Consider the following 16454-nt stretch of genomic DNA (forward strand, 5'->3'; position numbering starts at 1 on the left):
CAAATATTATTAGTAATACAATACTGTAATTACTAATAATAATATAAAAACTGGAATGATCATTTAAACTGCATTTTGTCCAGTATGAAACAAGGTTAAGGGAACAATGTCTGAAATAATCAGTTATACAACCTAAGGATCTCATCCTCCAGGTCCTGCAAGCTTTTCTTGCCAGAGGCAATGCTGATCACCAATGAGTCCTTCTGTTCTTGTAGCTCTGGACGTTCTTTATGCACCACAATTCCCAGTAGCTGGGCTTCCAGACCCTGCACACACACAAATCCCACAGACAAGCTGACAATTACACAGGCAATTTAACTAGCTCGGACAGTAACAGAGTGCGTGGAACAGCTTTTCATATTTTAAATATGACATAAAGGAAAGTATATTAGCATATACAAGTTACAGAAAAAAAACATAATCAGATTACCAATACATTTAGCAAAAATGAGTACTACTAGTAGGGTTACAATTTCAAAACCTATTTTTATGTAGGCTAAAGAACATAATACAATGTAAGGACATATCCAATCGCAGACATTTTTAAAGGATCAGCATCATCTTAAATCCATTTCATATTTTTGGCACAATATTTTGTACTGAGGCAATCTAAAAGTAAAGGAAAGTAATCAAGTTGCTTTATTGCTTATATTATTGCATATTGTGACACTTGCATTAGGCTACTGATAACATTGTTGAAGAGACAATTAAAGGAACCCTCCCAACTCAGCGATTTTAGGCAGTAGCACATACCTACATACATCATCATCACCATCCATCCATTATCTATACACCGCTTAATCCTCACGAGGGTCGCGGGGGGGCTGGAGCCTATCCCAGCTGACTTAGGGCAAAGGCAGGGGACACCCTGGACAGGTCGCCAGTCTATCACAGGGCCACACTTAGAGACAGACAACCAAGCGCACTCACATTCACACCTACGGACAATTTAGAATCACCAATTAATCTCAACATGTTTTTGGACTGTGTGGGAGAAAGCCGGAGAACCCGGAGAGAACCCACGCTACACGGGGAGAACATGCAAACTCCACACAGAAAGATCCCAGGTGCCCCCACCGGGACGCAAACGGGCGACTCTCTTGCTGCGAGGCAATAGTGCTACCAACTGCGCCACCCTGCAGTCCCATCATCACCATACATCATTTAATTCTTTTAGATAGAGTCCACAGTCTGATTGGACTTTCTGGTTCTGTTTTTAACTGGTATAAATCCTATCTCACTGACAGAGTTTTTAGCAAGCACAGAAGATTCCACATCTAGGAGCTATAAAATGAATAATGGTGTTCCTCAGGGTTCAACTTTAGGTCCAGCACTCAACACTAAACGCTCAATACATGCTACCCCTTGGAAATGTCCTCAAGAGAGCATCAGTTTCCATAGTTATGCTGATGACACACAGCTGTACATCGCCATGTCTCCTGATGACCCCAGGCCAATTGATACCCTTTTAAATTGTATTTTAGACATTGGGTTGGGGTGGTAATGGGGGTAGGGGTCGGGGGTTGTTTGTATTGTTTTATTGAATTTTTTTTTTCCGTAAAGCATTTTGTATTGCATTTCTGTTTGTATGAAAAATGCTATAGAAATAAAGTCTGAGTGATTGATTGATTGACTGATTGATTGATTGATACTCTCAGAGTGTATGTGCACACAATTAAGCATAAAGAAGTACAAAATAATGAAACTGAGCCAAGTGGGCACACCTGCTCCTTGACAGCAAAGTTGACGATAGTGGTCTTAGAAGAAATCTCTGGTGGGTAGTGAGGGTTCGACAGCTTGGTGGTGATGTAGAACCGAAACTCTGGACTGTATTCCACCTCCTTATCTCCCAGCTTCAACAGCAGCCTGCCCCCTGGAGAATTACACACAAATGCAGACCCATATAGAGTCAGGAACCCACTTGTGTTCAGAAAAATCTTAACAGCTGGTATTTCAAACAGTTAATTTGTCCGTGCATGCTTGTGTCAGACCTATTCGTGTCAGAGACTTGTTGAGAATGGGGTTAAGGGAGGGGTCCAAGTCCTCCAGGACATTCTGTAGCAAAACAGGATTCCCAAACTGGATGGCACTCTCTAGCACCCGCAGGTAGTCTGGCATTTGAAAGTCTATTAATTTCAGACCCTGCATGTGTGGAAGGTAAGACACAACAAAACACAGCATGTTACAAACACGCAAACAACCTCAGAAATTCATATTTACCTCTCAGAGAAAAGGTTGAAAGTTTAAATTCATCCAACTGAGTGAGACTTTCAATTGCTGTTGTCATGTATTGGTCTGGTTTGATAAAGTGTAGTTTTAATTTTGAGAGGTGATGTGATTCAGTGAGGAAAAAGAATGATCAGACCATAAAAGGCAAATGCTTTGTGGATGATAGACACAGCAATAAGGAAAAAAGAAGAGTTTTTGTGGAAGGAAATGAGAAGCCCAGTCATAGTACTTTGGGGAAATCAATGAAAGCACACAGCTGCAATAAAAATGATTCATACCCTGTCACCTAAAAGACATTCTAGAGATGTAAATAAAATTCTATGTAAACATATTAGCTAAAGCTTTTGTAAACCTTTGAACAAAGTTCAATAATGTATGTTTGAATTATTTTTGAAAACATGACATTGAGCTTGCTACCACTAATGAAGAGATCAAAATTTTCCCTGCAGTAGGAGGAGAGCCCCATAGCCCAGCCTTTACCTTCTTCATTTCCATATTCTTGATCCACTTCAAAGCTTGGCCTTGAGGGTCCACCATCAGTGGCCATCTTGACAAGAAGGGAAGAAGAAGAAATAAATGAAGCCCACTTGTATTTGAAGCATGAAACATGTGTAGTACAGCGAACCAAGTCCAGTGAAATGATTAAATTAAAAAAAAAAACAAAACACAAAAGCATTTTATATAAGAATGCTGATTAGAATACAGTTTCTATTTATTAACAAACCGTTCAATAAGAAACTGTGTCTAACATGTACTGACCGGTTTCCACGGGTGACAATAACTCCGTTCTCAGTAGAGAATGCATCAGAGGGCAGACCCTGAATGTTCCAATCTCTCACTAGTGTCGGCTTGGACAGAAAAACTGCTAAATTGAATCCTGGTGTACATGGGATCTCTAAGTCCAGTATCTGAGGAGAGGACAAACAGATACACATGGAGTTTGCTAGAAATATAACCATAAGTCTGTAGATGTTATCATTCAAGTTGAAAATTTTAAGAAGACACTTTCCTAAACGACTTGCTAGAAAAGGTAAAAGGACTAAAAGTATATTGCTTTTCTCTGAACTGTACATCAGGATGTATTTTACATGGTGTGTGTTTGTGTGTCTGACCTCTTTCATCCAAATGGCAAGCAGCTCATCTCTATAGTTGGAAAGGAAGGGTCCCATGTAGGACAGGAAAGATGCTGCTAGCAAACAGTCTCCCACCAGGTATCCCATGTTTTCTTCAAGACCCTGAAATAGGCACACAGATTGAAGGAGCATGCACTTTATGGTAGTATGTGATTGCATGACCTGTTTATTGTTGAACTGGCAAAAATAAACCCATAGAAAGAGTTTCAGGGAGAAATACAGGAGTGATTATATTTTAGTTCTCTACATGTTTTTAGGGGTCAAAGTAACAAACTTTACTTTTGTTACAGTAACAAGTCATCTTTTGTATACTTTTGGAGTTGCCAAATACTGTACTCGGTTACATTTTAAGAGGCAAAAACAAAAGTTTCATGATAAAATCATTATAAACTGTGAGAAAACTACACAAAGGACAGGAGCACAACCACCAGAGAAGTATATGCTGGTGTATCTGAAGTCCCTGGAGGGAAAAACTTCACGTCAGAGAGGACACACTCTGGCTGGCTGGTTATTTGATTGGTGGAGCTTAAAGAGTCGAGGACAAAAGGCCAGGATTTCAAACAACGCATGCATATAAAAGGTTGAACCTTGAACCTTAAAAGGGAAAACCCAAAAAGCATAATATGGGCTCTTTATTTAACATTGTTTAATAAAGTCTATGATTTTGTGTTTGGTCTAATTTGGTAATTTCTAATAAGAAAGCACTAAAGAAGGCAGTGATATAGGTATTTATAATTACATGTTATATGCACAGGTTGCATGTCACTCTTGCCAAAAAAAGGAATGTGTTGTTGGTTTAGATTTACAATGATGTTCTGCAAGAATATACAATAATATTGAGTAGTCTTCCATCCCAGTGTGTGTGTGTGTGTGTGTGTGTGTGTGTGTGTGTGTGCCAGTATAGCTTACAGCGACTCTCTCCTCCCAGCAGACCCTCTCTCCAGCAAGTCCAGTCACCAGTTTGTCAGCTCGGTCCAGTTTCATCTCCATCTCATCTGATTTCTGTTTCAAACTCCTCTTCATTGCCAGCTTCTCACCATGCTGCTTTTTCAGTTGGTCTAGTTTCTCTCCTACCTGGACACACACACAAAAGCACAGTATTATTATACTGTCATATGCAAATTGGACTCACCATAATATTATAGTTAGACTCATTGGTTACACTGCACCAAGCTTTATACCTCTCGTAGTTTGCTCTGGGCCTCAGCCAGTGCAGTCTGTTTCTCTTCTAGCTGGGCCATGGCCGCATTGAGCTGGGCCCGCTTTGGCTCTACCACCCTGTAGATATGGCCATACATCTGGACAAATATTATGTGCATATATGGATTTAGATTTGGTTGCCACTCTTTCGTATTTATACATTACTTAACAAATTGCAAATGCTTTCTACTGCTGTTATGCAGTAATCCACTTAATTGTGTGTTGGAAGCCAGCAGACACACTCCTACCTCCATGGCTCTGACCCACATGCAGAGGGACTTGGCAGCAAGTGATACTTTGCCAATGATCTCGGGCTGGAAGTCCGGTTGTTTGCAGTAGTTGTCGATCTTCCTCAAAACACTGTCTGATATATTGTCCTTGTCAAAATTAATCAAGGTTTTGATGAAGTTGGACTCACCTACCAGAAACATTTCAAGGTCAGATGTTTAAGGTCAACATCTGTTCATGTCACATCCATACGCACAATCAAAAGCACATCTTTTAAACAACTAAGTGGTTAAAAAAATTGATTAAAGATAACTTTACACAGTAGACCAGCAGTCTCCAACCTTTTTTGCACGGACCAGTTTCAAGCAAGCCAATTTTCTATGGACTGGTCATCACGCTCATAACAAATAATATATATATATATTTATATATTTAATTTAAAAAGTGTTGTAAATGAATAAGATTGCTTTTTATTGCTAAACGTGCATTTATTTTTTCTTCTGTCTCAGCATTGAGTCTCTCCCTCTTTTCAATTAAGCTCTCCTGAGACATTTGTTTTTTATTCATTTTGGCAGCAGTTTGATTGACAGCTTCACTTAACAGTCCAGCATGAAAACTGACAGTCAAGTGCAGGAAACAAGCACAGATGGAAGAGACGGAAAGGCGGTCTAGTCATTTTTCAAAATAAAACACCCTGCAGACTCCACCAGAAATAAAATAAAAAAACACAATATTCTTTCTTTCTGTGCGGCCCGGTACCACATGACCCATGGCCCGGTACCGGTGTGCAGCCCGGTGCGGTGGTTGGGGACCACTGCAGTAGACAATAGTGATAAAGTCCATATGCATTACTTTGTTTTTATTTCCTATCATATGACCCTTTGGAACAAAAATGTTTTGACACAATTTGTTTGATAAATTCTGTTTAGTGTGTCCTACATAGATTTGTGTATGCCCAGAGAGTGTGTTTATTTTGCCCTCAGCTACCTTTCTTTTATGTTCTTCTACTACAGAGGAAATAGCTCTATAGTTGACTTAACGCCAACTGTACTCCAAATTAGTTATCGTAATGGCAAAACAAGGATAAAGAAGAACAAATTCATTTTTCAAATTCCATTATTGTGGTAATGTGTAACGGTAAGCGGTCTGCATTTATATAGTGGCTTTTAATTTTAGCAGTTCTACAAAGTGTTTTTAGGGCCACAGCTGCAGCTGATCCTCATGCATTACTTGCAGTCTCCCGTCTTTAGTGTAACTGTACACAATGTGTCCTTGTCTGGTTTTACTCTATCGATTTTCTGAATCTTTCAGCTATCCCAATGACAAACTTCATCCATCCATTGCTCAAGTGTGCACTGTTTCTCACCCAGTTGTCTTTTGGCCTCCACCCAGGTGGGCTCTTTGCCCTGAAGAGTCATAACAGCCTGCATCACTGTCTCCACCAATGCTGGAGGACGGCCATACGACTTGATCTCTGTCATGTCCTTCTTATTCAGAGACTCCAAAGCCTATGTGCAAAACCAAAGTAGGAATAGAGGAAGTGTAGGTGATAGAAGGATGAGTCACACATAATTTAAACATAAACAGACAGAGGGCACGCACAGAAAAGTAGAGCAAATACAGTGAGGGGTCAAGGGTTATTATTCAGCTAATATCAAGAAAATGAACCAACCAGATATAATAATGAACAAAGGCATCACATAGAATTAGAAGAAGTTTGCAGTTAGAACAGTGGGCAGGACAAAGATCTACCTTCATGGCCTCTTCCAGGGCAGGTAGAGCCTCGTCCAGGTCTCGCTGTGCATTGTCAGCCATACTTTTACACAGTAACTCTTCTGACTTAATTTTTCACTGTCAGCGCTCACCGTCTGGAAACAAGCAGCCAAATATGAACCCATCTGTCACTGACTATTATGTTTCTCCTCCTATTAGTCAACTACCAGGTGTCAGGTGAACCACATAAATGACCATTTAGTAATTTCTGTGCATGAACATGTTAAAGGCACTTACCTTCTGCTGCTTGTTGGCATTTCCCTTTTGTTGTGCAATGACGGACAAGTATTCGTCACACTGCTTCTGGAACTCAATCACCTGCGTTTTGGCGTCCTCAAGCTCCACAGACATGGCCTCCACTTTCTCTCGAGTGTCGTTGACTTTGAAAAGGCCGTTACGCAACTTGTTCACCTGCTCCCCCAACTCACTCCGTTTCTCTGCCAACAGCCTTGATGGACACAAATAAAAATGCAATCAAATAACTGACAAACTGATTTTAACAGCAGGGGGTTAAACAAGATCCTGCTCGTTCTAGTTTATCTCTATTCCGATGACGTAGGTGTTTACATTACATGTATACAGTGTGCACATTTGCACTCAAAAACAGGATCATCCAAGTCTATCTTTATCTATGTGACTCTCAATCACACTTGAAGCATTTGAAGGTGGTGTACAAAAATGGAAGATTAAAAAAGTAAAGGAGAGAATAAAAAGGCGCCTACTTCTTGTATCCAGACACCAGTTCCAGGTAGTTGGTGGGCATCACACAATTATTTCTCCTCAGCTCCAATTTCATCCTTTGGGAGACTTGTTCCACTGACTGGTGTGTGGTCACAAAGATACTGGCAACCTTTGTCTGGATCTACAACATCACGTAGCATATGTAAAAATGTCATCCTGACATTTAGACAACAACAGTCACATTATTTACACTTGTTCTTTGATTAGGGCATTGCAAAGTTTCACAGTAGCATTAAGGTCGGTTTGCAGTTGATATGATAGTTTTTTGCTTTTTGTTTTTCTGAACTTGTAACATTTCACAAGAGTTTTTATGCTGTACTATGGAATTTTTTAAAAATGTGAATAGATTTTTTTCTGCTATTATTAGAAAATAGCTGTTTTAAATCACGTGTTAAATTACACTGGTGATTTATCAAGTGAAATCAGTGCTCTTAAGACGGTTTAAAAAACCCAGTGTGAATAAGGTCTGCAATTCAAGGTGCACAACATTGAGAACTTTTTCCCCATTCAGTTATGTCTACATGTCAGATTTCTTTCATCAGCCATCTTTTTCCCTGTTTCTTTCCAGTTTAAAGGCTTGGATGACAACCATGAGTTTCACCTTACAGATTCAACAATGTAAAGTCAAATGCCAACATATAAAATATGTGTGTCAGTGTGCATGCATGCCTCACCCCCTCTAAGGAGCCCAGGTCCAGTCCGTCCAAGTACCTCTCAGCTACCTCCAGCAGGGCATCTTTGGGCCAGTCACAGAACCAGTCAATGGTAGTGCAGTTGACAAGTGCTGGGTACTGGAGGATGCGGTTCCTGTTAGCAAACAAACACATGTGGATAGAATTTGTAGATACCTGCTACAGTCCTGTGGACACAGGGACTATACATGGGTGTAAAAATTTGGCAGATCCACCTATTCATCCATTATCTGTACACCGCATTATCTGTACACCGCTTAATCCTCACTAGGGTCACATTCACACCTACAGACAATTTAGAATCACCAATTAACCTCAGCGTGTTTTTGGAATGTCGGAGGAAGCCAGAGAACCCAGAGAGAACCCACACTGCACGGAGAGAACATGCAAACTCCACGCAGAAAGATTCCAGGTGTCCTCACTGGGATGCGAACCGGCAACCTTCTTGCTGCGAGGCAACAGTGCTAACCACTAGGGGTGTAACGGTACACAAAAATCACAGTTCGGTACGCACCTCGGTACTGAAGTCACGATTCGGTACAGCATGATTCAGTTCTCAGTTAAGGGGAAAAATGTAACAAAAAATAAACCTGCTCATAATTAATCCAAAACATTTGTTTATTGTATTAAACCAAAAAGCTGTTAGCATCTCACTAAATCTAATTAAATGTACAATGTATACAAATGTAACAGGAATACTGCTGCATAATTCAATATCAAAAAACAAAATAAAATAAATAAAAGTACAAGTGCAGCATTAACAATTCCAGCTTATTGGTCTGCTGTTGTAAATATAATTGAACAACTTTTCCAGGATAAAAAAGGAAGACACTGCTGCAAACAGCCAAGCTCAGCGATAAATATGAAAGATAAATGAATATTTTTCAAATAAATGAAAGAAGTATTATGCTGCCAAATTTGAGCTTGTGTGCTGTTGATAAATGGGGCGGGTTTGTAAAACATGGCTAACTAGCAGAGCACTCTGAGGGCGCAGACCTCCACCAAGCAGCTCATATCCACCATACTGTGATTTCTACCAAGTTCTGCATTCATTTGATCTACACTATTAGATTCATGGATAATCAAAACATAGCTTTAGCATTTGAGTTAACACTGATATCATCAATATCAAGCTGATGGAGTGATGAACGGTCTTTCTGCACTCTCTAATATTTTGATTCTGATTTTAATCTTCCAGCTCTGGCTTGTTATTGTTGTTGTTGCTAGCATTTGCCATCCCATTCACTAGCCATACAGACTGGGCTTATAATGAAGCGCCGACAGGAGAATAAACGGTCCATCACATCCTGTGGTCCACTGGAAACTCCTACTTGGTTTTAGCTCCACAATACTGCACAACTGTGAGCCGGAGAAGGTCCACCGCAGCTGGGCACTATGAGATTTAAAGTTTTGCAATTGAAACAATTCTGTACATTGGCCATTCTTAATAGTCTCAAAATTTTCATACCGCAGTACACCTCTGTACCGAACCGAAAGGGCCTGTACCGAACGGTTTGGTACGAATACATGTATTGTTACACCCCTACAAAGCACTGATCCACCTTGCAGACCCAATTTGGCAGATGGTGAAGAACAAAATAAGCCTTTAAAATCTTTGTGAACTCTCTGTAGGTAAGACAAAAAGTCGCATCTCTCAGAGCACAAAAACTTTCATCTGTCCATATCTGCAACTGCAAAGTCTTTTTATGTTTTTCATTTATTCTGCCTTAGTTGTAAAAATATGTATTAAATGTGTAAAACTGATTTGTCAAGGAACAGCTTGACAAATGACAAATGTTCCTCTGCATATGCACTAAGGTCATTTTAAATGAAGCTGTTGTTTGCTGCAAATGCTGTATTGACATATTAGCACTGTAAAATAAATGCAGAAATATCACAGGCTCTGGGCAGTATGACACAAACGTTCGTAGCAGACCTGATTTGAATTAACTTCCTACAGTAAGGGACAATATGCTGTATGGTGAAGAAGTGATCCCTGAGCTCTACTTGCAGCTAGTAGTCAGAGAGTCGGGATGTGTCGTCACACAGAGAACAGTGATTAACTCTGGGTAATAGTGCCAATTAGCAGCATTATGTGAGACCACTACACAGTGTCTCTAATTACAAGGAGATGAATGCTTGAGGGAGAAGAGCTGTTTTGTTATGAATAAAAGAAAAGGTGTGTCCATCAGTGTGCTTACTGCATCCGTGTGTATACAGACAGTGAGCTCTCTTTGTCACAGCATCCACACTGCCTAGAATTACAGCAAGCCTCTGGTCCTTGCTGTGCAATCACTCAAATAACTAGACCTTCGTTGCTCAAGATGACTCATCACTCCCACTAGAACCACGAGGAGCTCTAAAGAGGCACTGTAGGGAATAGTCATGCTGTACAAGACCAACCGTGTAATTAATTTTCATTATTTGCAAACCCTCTATGATTAAAATTTGATTTCAAAGAGAAGCTGACATTGTGTCTTTGATTATGCTCGGAACACAGAGGTGCTTTGGTTGTGTCAGCTGGCACGGATCAAAAACAAAGCAACAATCATGTACATTCCCTCCCTCTCATTTCTTATTTGTTCAATATCAAAAATAAGCCTGTAATAAAAATACATAAAGGGGACGGCCTGATTGTCAAGTGTGATTTCCTGCTACCTGGACCCTTACTGCATGTCATTACAGTGCTCAGTTTTTTACAGTCTGTCTGTACCACATTTATCTTATAAAAACAAATATGGCCCACTCAGAAAAAAAAAATAAAATAAAATAAAATCTTTAGAAATACAGACTGGGCAAATGGATGCTACAAGGACACAACTGTGCATGCTAACATTGAAATGTAGGCTAAATATAATGCCATTGACGTTATATGAAACTTCCTTTTTGAAATGAAATTCCCAGCTGTCCAGGCAGCAATGTATGTATTGCTGCAGGAGTGAAGTTTCTAAAGGTTTGCAGTTCTTCAGTCTGCAAGGAGTAAATTCTATTCAGACTGGGCTAATATTCATAAACATGTGTATCAAAAAAAGAAGAGCAAGTCAGATTCTCAAGGACAGGAGAAAAAAAAAAAGGAAGTAGGAACATATTTTCAACCAAGATATATTACAGTAAATGATGTACCTGAAGACTTCTCCCACTGGGCTCATACACAGAACTACGTGCAGGTTGTTCCTGACTCGCTCAATCAAGTAGCTGAACAACGAGTCAGGCGTCTCCACCACCTTGTCTTTCCTGGCCGACTCTGACAGAGCATTGCAAACCTGAAGGCAAACAGACAGCGAATCAGAAGTTTAAAAAAAAAAAAGAACATCCCATGAAAGTTTTAGACTTTTTCAACATTTTTGAAGTAAACACTTAATCGTCACATTAGCATAACGCCCACTGACGCATAGAATTGATATTTTGTGGTGAATTTTGATGATAAAAACAAAAACAAAACAACAACAAAAAACTGATAAGCCAGATAGAAAAAGTTCACCACACCTGTAAATCTATAAATTAGAATTAGGGGTTTCACGCTGGGTGCAAATGATTAGAACTTCCATAGCGATCAAACCTGTCTCATTTAAACCTCTGACATTTAGAGGCTGTAGCTCTCTTTCTTATTGAGGTGTGTGGTAACATCATGGCAAGCCTTAAAGTTCAGTCTAAAGCCTTCAGAGAAAAGGTTGTGGATGCCTATGAGTCTGGCAAAAGTTTGAAAAAGATCTCTGAAATAACTAAGAAAACTGTTTAGCTTGAACTAATTGATTCCACTATAAATTCTGCGTCATATCAAAGACTGAATTTGTCTGAAAGTTGAACCTTCGGAAAGTTGAACCTTCGGACCTTCGGGATAACAATCTTCAGCACAGAAAGGATCAAGTGAGCAAATCCACGGAGGAATGGCTCAAAAAAGAGGAAATGGGATGGCCTTGTCAAAGCCCAGATTTGAATCCCATTTCCATCGCTATGAGTAATTGAAACAAGCAGTACATGGAGAGAGAGAGAAAAAAAAATAAATAAATAAAACTCTCTTGCAGCTGGAGAAATTTTACATGAAGAGTGGACAAAATTTTCAGCAAGCCAGTGTCAGATAGTGATGAAATAATTATGACAGACTTAGGTTTAAACAGACTTAAAACTGCCCTATGGTTAAAATCGATTTCATTTAAACGACTTCTGTGTTTCCTGTTGGCTTTAACAAATTTGCAAGTATGCAAAAAGGCATGAAAATAAACACATACACTTGAGTCACATAGACGGACAGACACAAGGTCAACAAGGTTTGAGAAAAATACAGACCTCAACAAATTCATCCTGCTTGTAGAGGTTAGGCACCTCTCCAGAGCTCAGGATGTTATTGATGTCCTCCAAGAAGGATTCCTCGGCGATCTGGGTGTCATTAAAAAGGAACACTGTGGGCTTGTTGTCCACTCCAGTCAAACGGTACAGCTTCTTGATGTCTGATAACAAAGACAGAAAAATCCCTTATTGTGAAAGTACTGTAGTTGACTGAAGAAGGGATGAAGGACTCACTGTACAAACAGAATAGAGCAACAACCAAATTCATGCAAATCAGCCATGAGTAAAACTATACTGAATAATAAAGTATACATGTGAGTCCCATGATTTTTCTTATCCTTTATACTATTATTTTACAGACAAATGGGTTACTTCCAGAGCAGACGATGGGGAATACAGTCATGCTTTCCCATTCTCAAATATCTGTAAATGTAATGCTTGTATGTTTGAGCTCACCTTCTCGAAACTCCTGTTTGCGGTACTGCCTGGTGACTTCCACCTGGAACACCTGGTACTCACAGATGTAGGCGGCGATCTTAGACAGACTCTGTCTGCCTGAACCCCCAACACCAACCAGCAGCATGTTGCCCCTGAGCTGACTGATGACCCGTACAACACGGGTTACTGTGGTGGGAATAAAAATAAATAAATTACACACATCATGAATTTCAACTCAAATTATTTATATGCAGTATTCCTACAATTAAACTGTACGTGGCCTGTACAATAAACACATCTATTTCATAAATATTCATAGTAATTGTCATCATACTGGCTTTTGTTGCTAGAACATTATTTTTTGTGTGACAAAATCAGTGTTGTGAAACTGACAGTTTAAGTCTAAAGTCTTCATACACCTTAGCCAAATACATTTAAACTAATATTTACGATTAATAAACCGGCCCTGTTTTAGTTCGGGTTGTAACACTACTTTATTTTAAGAATGTGAAATGTCAGAATAGTGAAGTTTTAGCTTGTACGTCTTTCAGCACATCCCAAGTAAGGCAGAAGTTTAGATACGCTTTGTTTAGTGGTTGATAGCTGTGGCTCTAAATTGTTTAATTCAGATTAAACCTTTCAGGTAGTATGTCATAACCTTACCACAAAAAGCCATTGGCATTCTTGACTATTTATCCTGACAGAACTGAGCTAGTGGATGGACCTTTTTTCAGTTATGTCCACTAATTAATTAATTAAGATCAAGACTTAAAATCCCTTGATCACATTGCCACCAATTTTGTAAAGTGTTATAGTCCCTCTTTCAGCACAGCAAGCCCCCCCAACAAACAAAACATGATGCTGCCACCACCATGCTTCACAGATGGGACTGTGTTCTTTAGCTTACAAGCCTCACCCTTTTCCTGTAAAACATAATAATGGTCATTATGACCAAAGAGTTTTGTCTCAGACCTGAGGATGTTTCTCCAAAAATAATATGTTTGTCACCATGTACAGCTGTTAACGGTGGTCTTGCTTTTTTATACCAGATTTGGCACAGTGCCTTCTTCCTTGCTGTACAGTTGTTCAGGCTATGTTGACATAGGACACATTATACAGTGGATTTAAATACTATTGTTTCCTTTTCCCTCAGCATCTTCATAGGATCCTTTGCTGTTGTTTTGGGATTGATGTGCACTTTTCTCAACAAAATGAGCTATGATAACACTTGTCCATCCTGAGGTGTATGACGGCCCATGGTATTATACTTTCTGCAAATAACCATGCTACACTGATACTTGCAACACATACACAAAATTGATACATAAATATACAAGTAAATTGCTCAAAAGGATGTACCAGATTAGTGAAGGTTAAAATTATTTTTCCTGAGGGCTGATTTGTTTTGATTATCAAACGGAGAGGCACTGAGTTTGAAGGTAGGCCTTAAAATTCATTTCCAGGTACATCTCCTAATGAATCAAATGGTGTCAAACAGCCTAACAGAAGTTCCGAAAGTCCTCTGGAAATCCTCAAGCTGTTTAAAAGCACAGTGAGCTTATTGTCTGTAAATGCCTGATCCACTAGAAAAGTGACTGTGAACTAAAAGGGAAGCAATCTTCACTAGGACAATTGTATGCACATATATTACCCTTTTGCATATGTGCACAAGAGTGTGGGTGGATACAAGTGTCGCGTTTTCAGACATACTGTGTTTGATGGCATCTTGGAAGAGCACCAGGCTCATGGGCACTACACCAGGTGTCAGGTTGTAGTCCTCCAGCTGCATTTCCATGAACTTTTTTAGACCCTTCATGTCTAGCAGGTCCTCATAGACAGAAGAGTCATTCATGAAATCACCTAAACAACACACAGAAAAAAAAATAAACACAAATATATTCATATCTTTTGGATTGATAACGGCATAATGCTAATACCACAGTCAATTAAATTTAAAACTGTATCTGTAAGAATATTCTACAAACATTGGTGTGACATAGATGAGTGTGTATAGTAATGTACAAACCAAATATAGGTGGTTGTTTATTTGGGCAGATGCTGTGGAATGTGAGGTCAAAGAGTGAACCCAGTTTTTCCCCCAACAAAGCAACAAAGGTATCCATGTCACTGCGATTTACAAGACGATCCGAGAAAACCCTGAAATGAACAGAACATGGTATTATCCATAATTTACCTACTATATACATGACAAAAGCACCTGCACATTTTGGCTTAGGTAAAGCATTGAAACTGTCATAATGACGCTAGAGCTACAGTAAATATGCTGGATGACTGTGAGATTTGAATACAGAAACATCTCTGTTTACCTAAAGCACTCGTGAATCCACAGTCTAGTAAGGCTGTTAGTGGTGTCCTGGAAGTCTGGGTTAGCTCTGAGCAGGCCCTGAAACACCTACAAGACAAACGACATATATAAACCATCTAACACTTTCATTTGCAGACTGTTTCGTTAAATTCGGGAAAATGTGTTACCATAGGCATATGTGGGTTATCTTGATTTATCAATGTGAGCTTTAGCAAGGTGTAATGAGTCAGTAGTTTTAATAAAAAATCCATATTCATCTATATATGTTCTACCTTGGAGATATCCCTCATGTTGAAGAGGTAGTGTATCTTGGCTGGAGTTGGAAGAAAACGAGAAGTGACAGCATAATACAGGTCCAAAGTGGCCTGAGTCAGAACCTCTCCAATGGGCTTCACCTCCTCCTTGAACTCCTGCAGCTTTTGTTTGATCATGGTACTGTAGATGCACTTGATCTGTGACTCCTGCATGCAGAGGGGGCAGCTTTGTTCAAGTTTGGCACATCTTGCAAACACTACAGGCAGCCATGTCAATAACACACAAAGACTTCAAAGTGGTCAGGAGAAAGAAAAACAGAAGAGGAATTTATTTAGAGGTGTAATGATTTCCTTTCATGCTGTCCACTTCGCTTCTACAAGAGGCAAAGCAACTCAAATGCCAAGTGTTTGCATTCAGAATGCAATCTGGCTTCAGCCATTTTCCAAAGCAAAATTATTTTTGTTCTTTTGTAGCAATAGAAAAGAGCATGGAGAGACAAGTGGAGAGGGTGACAAACAAAATGAAAACCTAAAGTGTGACAGGACAGAGCCAGAGATGACAATCTACCCAACAATTGAAAAATACTGAAAATTGCTTGATTGAGAGACAAATTGAGCGAGGAAAGAACTGATGTGCGAAATTCAACAAAACAAGGCTAATGAAAAGGAGAGGGTAAACTAGAAGGTGGGAAATTTGCAGGCAGATTTTCACTCTGTCATAATTTTGTTGGTGTTGGCTATGGGAAAGACTATCATTGTTATTATGGTTGTAGTCATAATCGGTATTTGTTATACGGTGAGATGAAAAATCAGTTGACAAATGGTGATAGAAGATTACCACAGTCAACCTTGTTGTAATGCACAAAAATAGCTGGGTAACAGAAGTCAGAATAAGACAGAAAAGATGAAGATTCTTGTAAAATACTTTTAGTTAAAAGAGAAAAATATATAACTACATGTTCTAAAAATCCTAGGTATTTCTCATTTCTTATGCATCTGAGATGACGACAGGAAAGAAGAGGGAATATGTTCAGGAGGCTTTACATTAGGAAAGGTCACATTGATGAGGTTGAATCGACTCTGTAAGCGGGCAGAGATGTGAGTCCTCCCTCCACCAGGGGGCCCCATGGATGCCAGCAAGAACATGTCCTAA

General features: G+C 39.5%; 1 protein-coding gene across 1 annotated transcript in view; it reads right to left on the reverse strand.

The window, feature by feature from the left end:
* Nucleotides 1-16454, reverse strand: part of dnah2 (dynein, axonemal, heavy chain 2) — a 73790-nt gene that overhangs the window by 17122 nt on the left and 40214 nt on the right. The window contains 23 exon segments of the mRNA XM_008287673.1: nt 133-266; nt 1725-1873; nt 1992-2142; nt 2710-2776; nt 2989-3137; nt 3342-3464; nt 4272-4436; nt 4544-4660; nt 4811-4980; nt 6157-6298; nt 6543-6628; nt 6631-6658; nt 6801-7011; nt 7286-7425; nt 7979-8111; nt 11120-11259; nt 12284-12444; nt 12740-12907; nt 14432-14581; nt 14748-14878; nt 15049-15134; nt 15320-15508; nt 16346-16450. Of these exon segments, the coding sequence (XP_008285895.1) occupies nt 133-266; nt 1725-1873; nt 1992-2142; nt 2710-2776; nt 2989-3137; nt 3342-3464; nt 4272-4436; nt 4544-4660; nt 4811-4980; nt 6157-6298; nt 6543-6628; nt 6631-6658; nt 6801-7011; nt 7286-7425; nt 7979-8111; nt 11120-11259; nt 12284-12444; nt 12740-12907; nt 14432-14581; nt 14748-14878; nt 15049-15134; nt 15320-15508; nt 16346-16450 (3095 nt within the window).

The sequence above is a fragment of the Stegastes partitus genome, unplaced genomic scaffold (genome assembly GCF_000690725.1).
Source record: "Stegastes partitus isolate 25-593 unplaced genomic scaffold, Stegastes_partitus-1.0.2 Scaffold512, whole genome shotgun sequence".
NCBI classification, from domain to species: Eukaryota; Metazoa; Chordata; class Actinopteri; family Pomacentridae; genus Stegastes; species Stegastes partitus.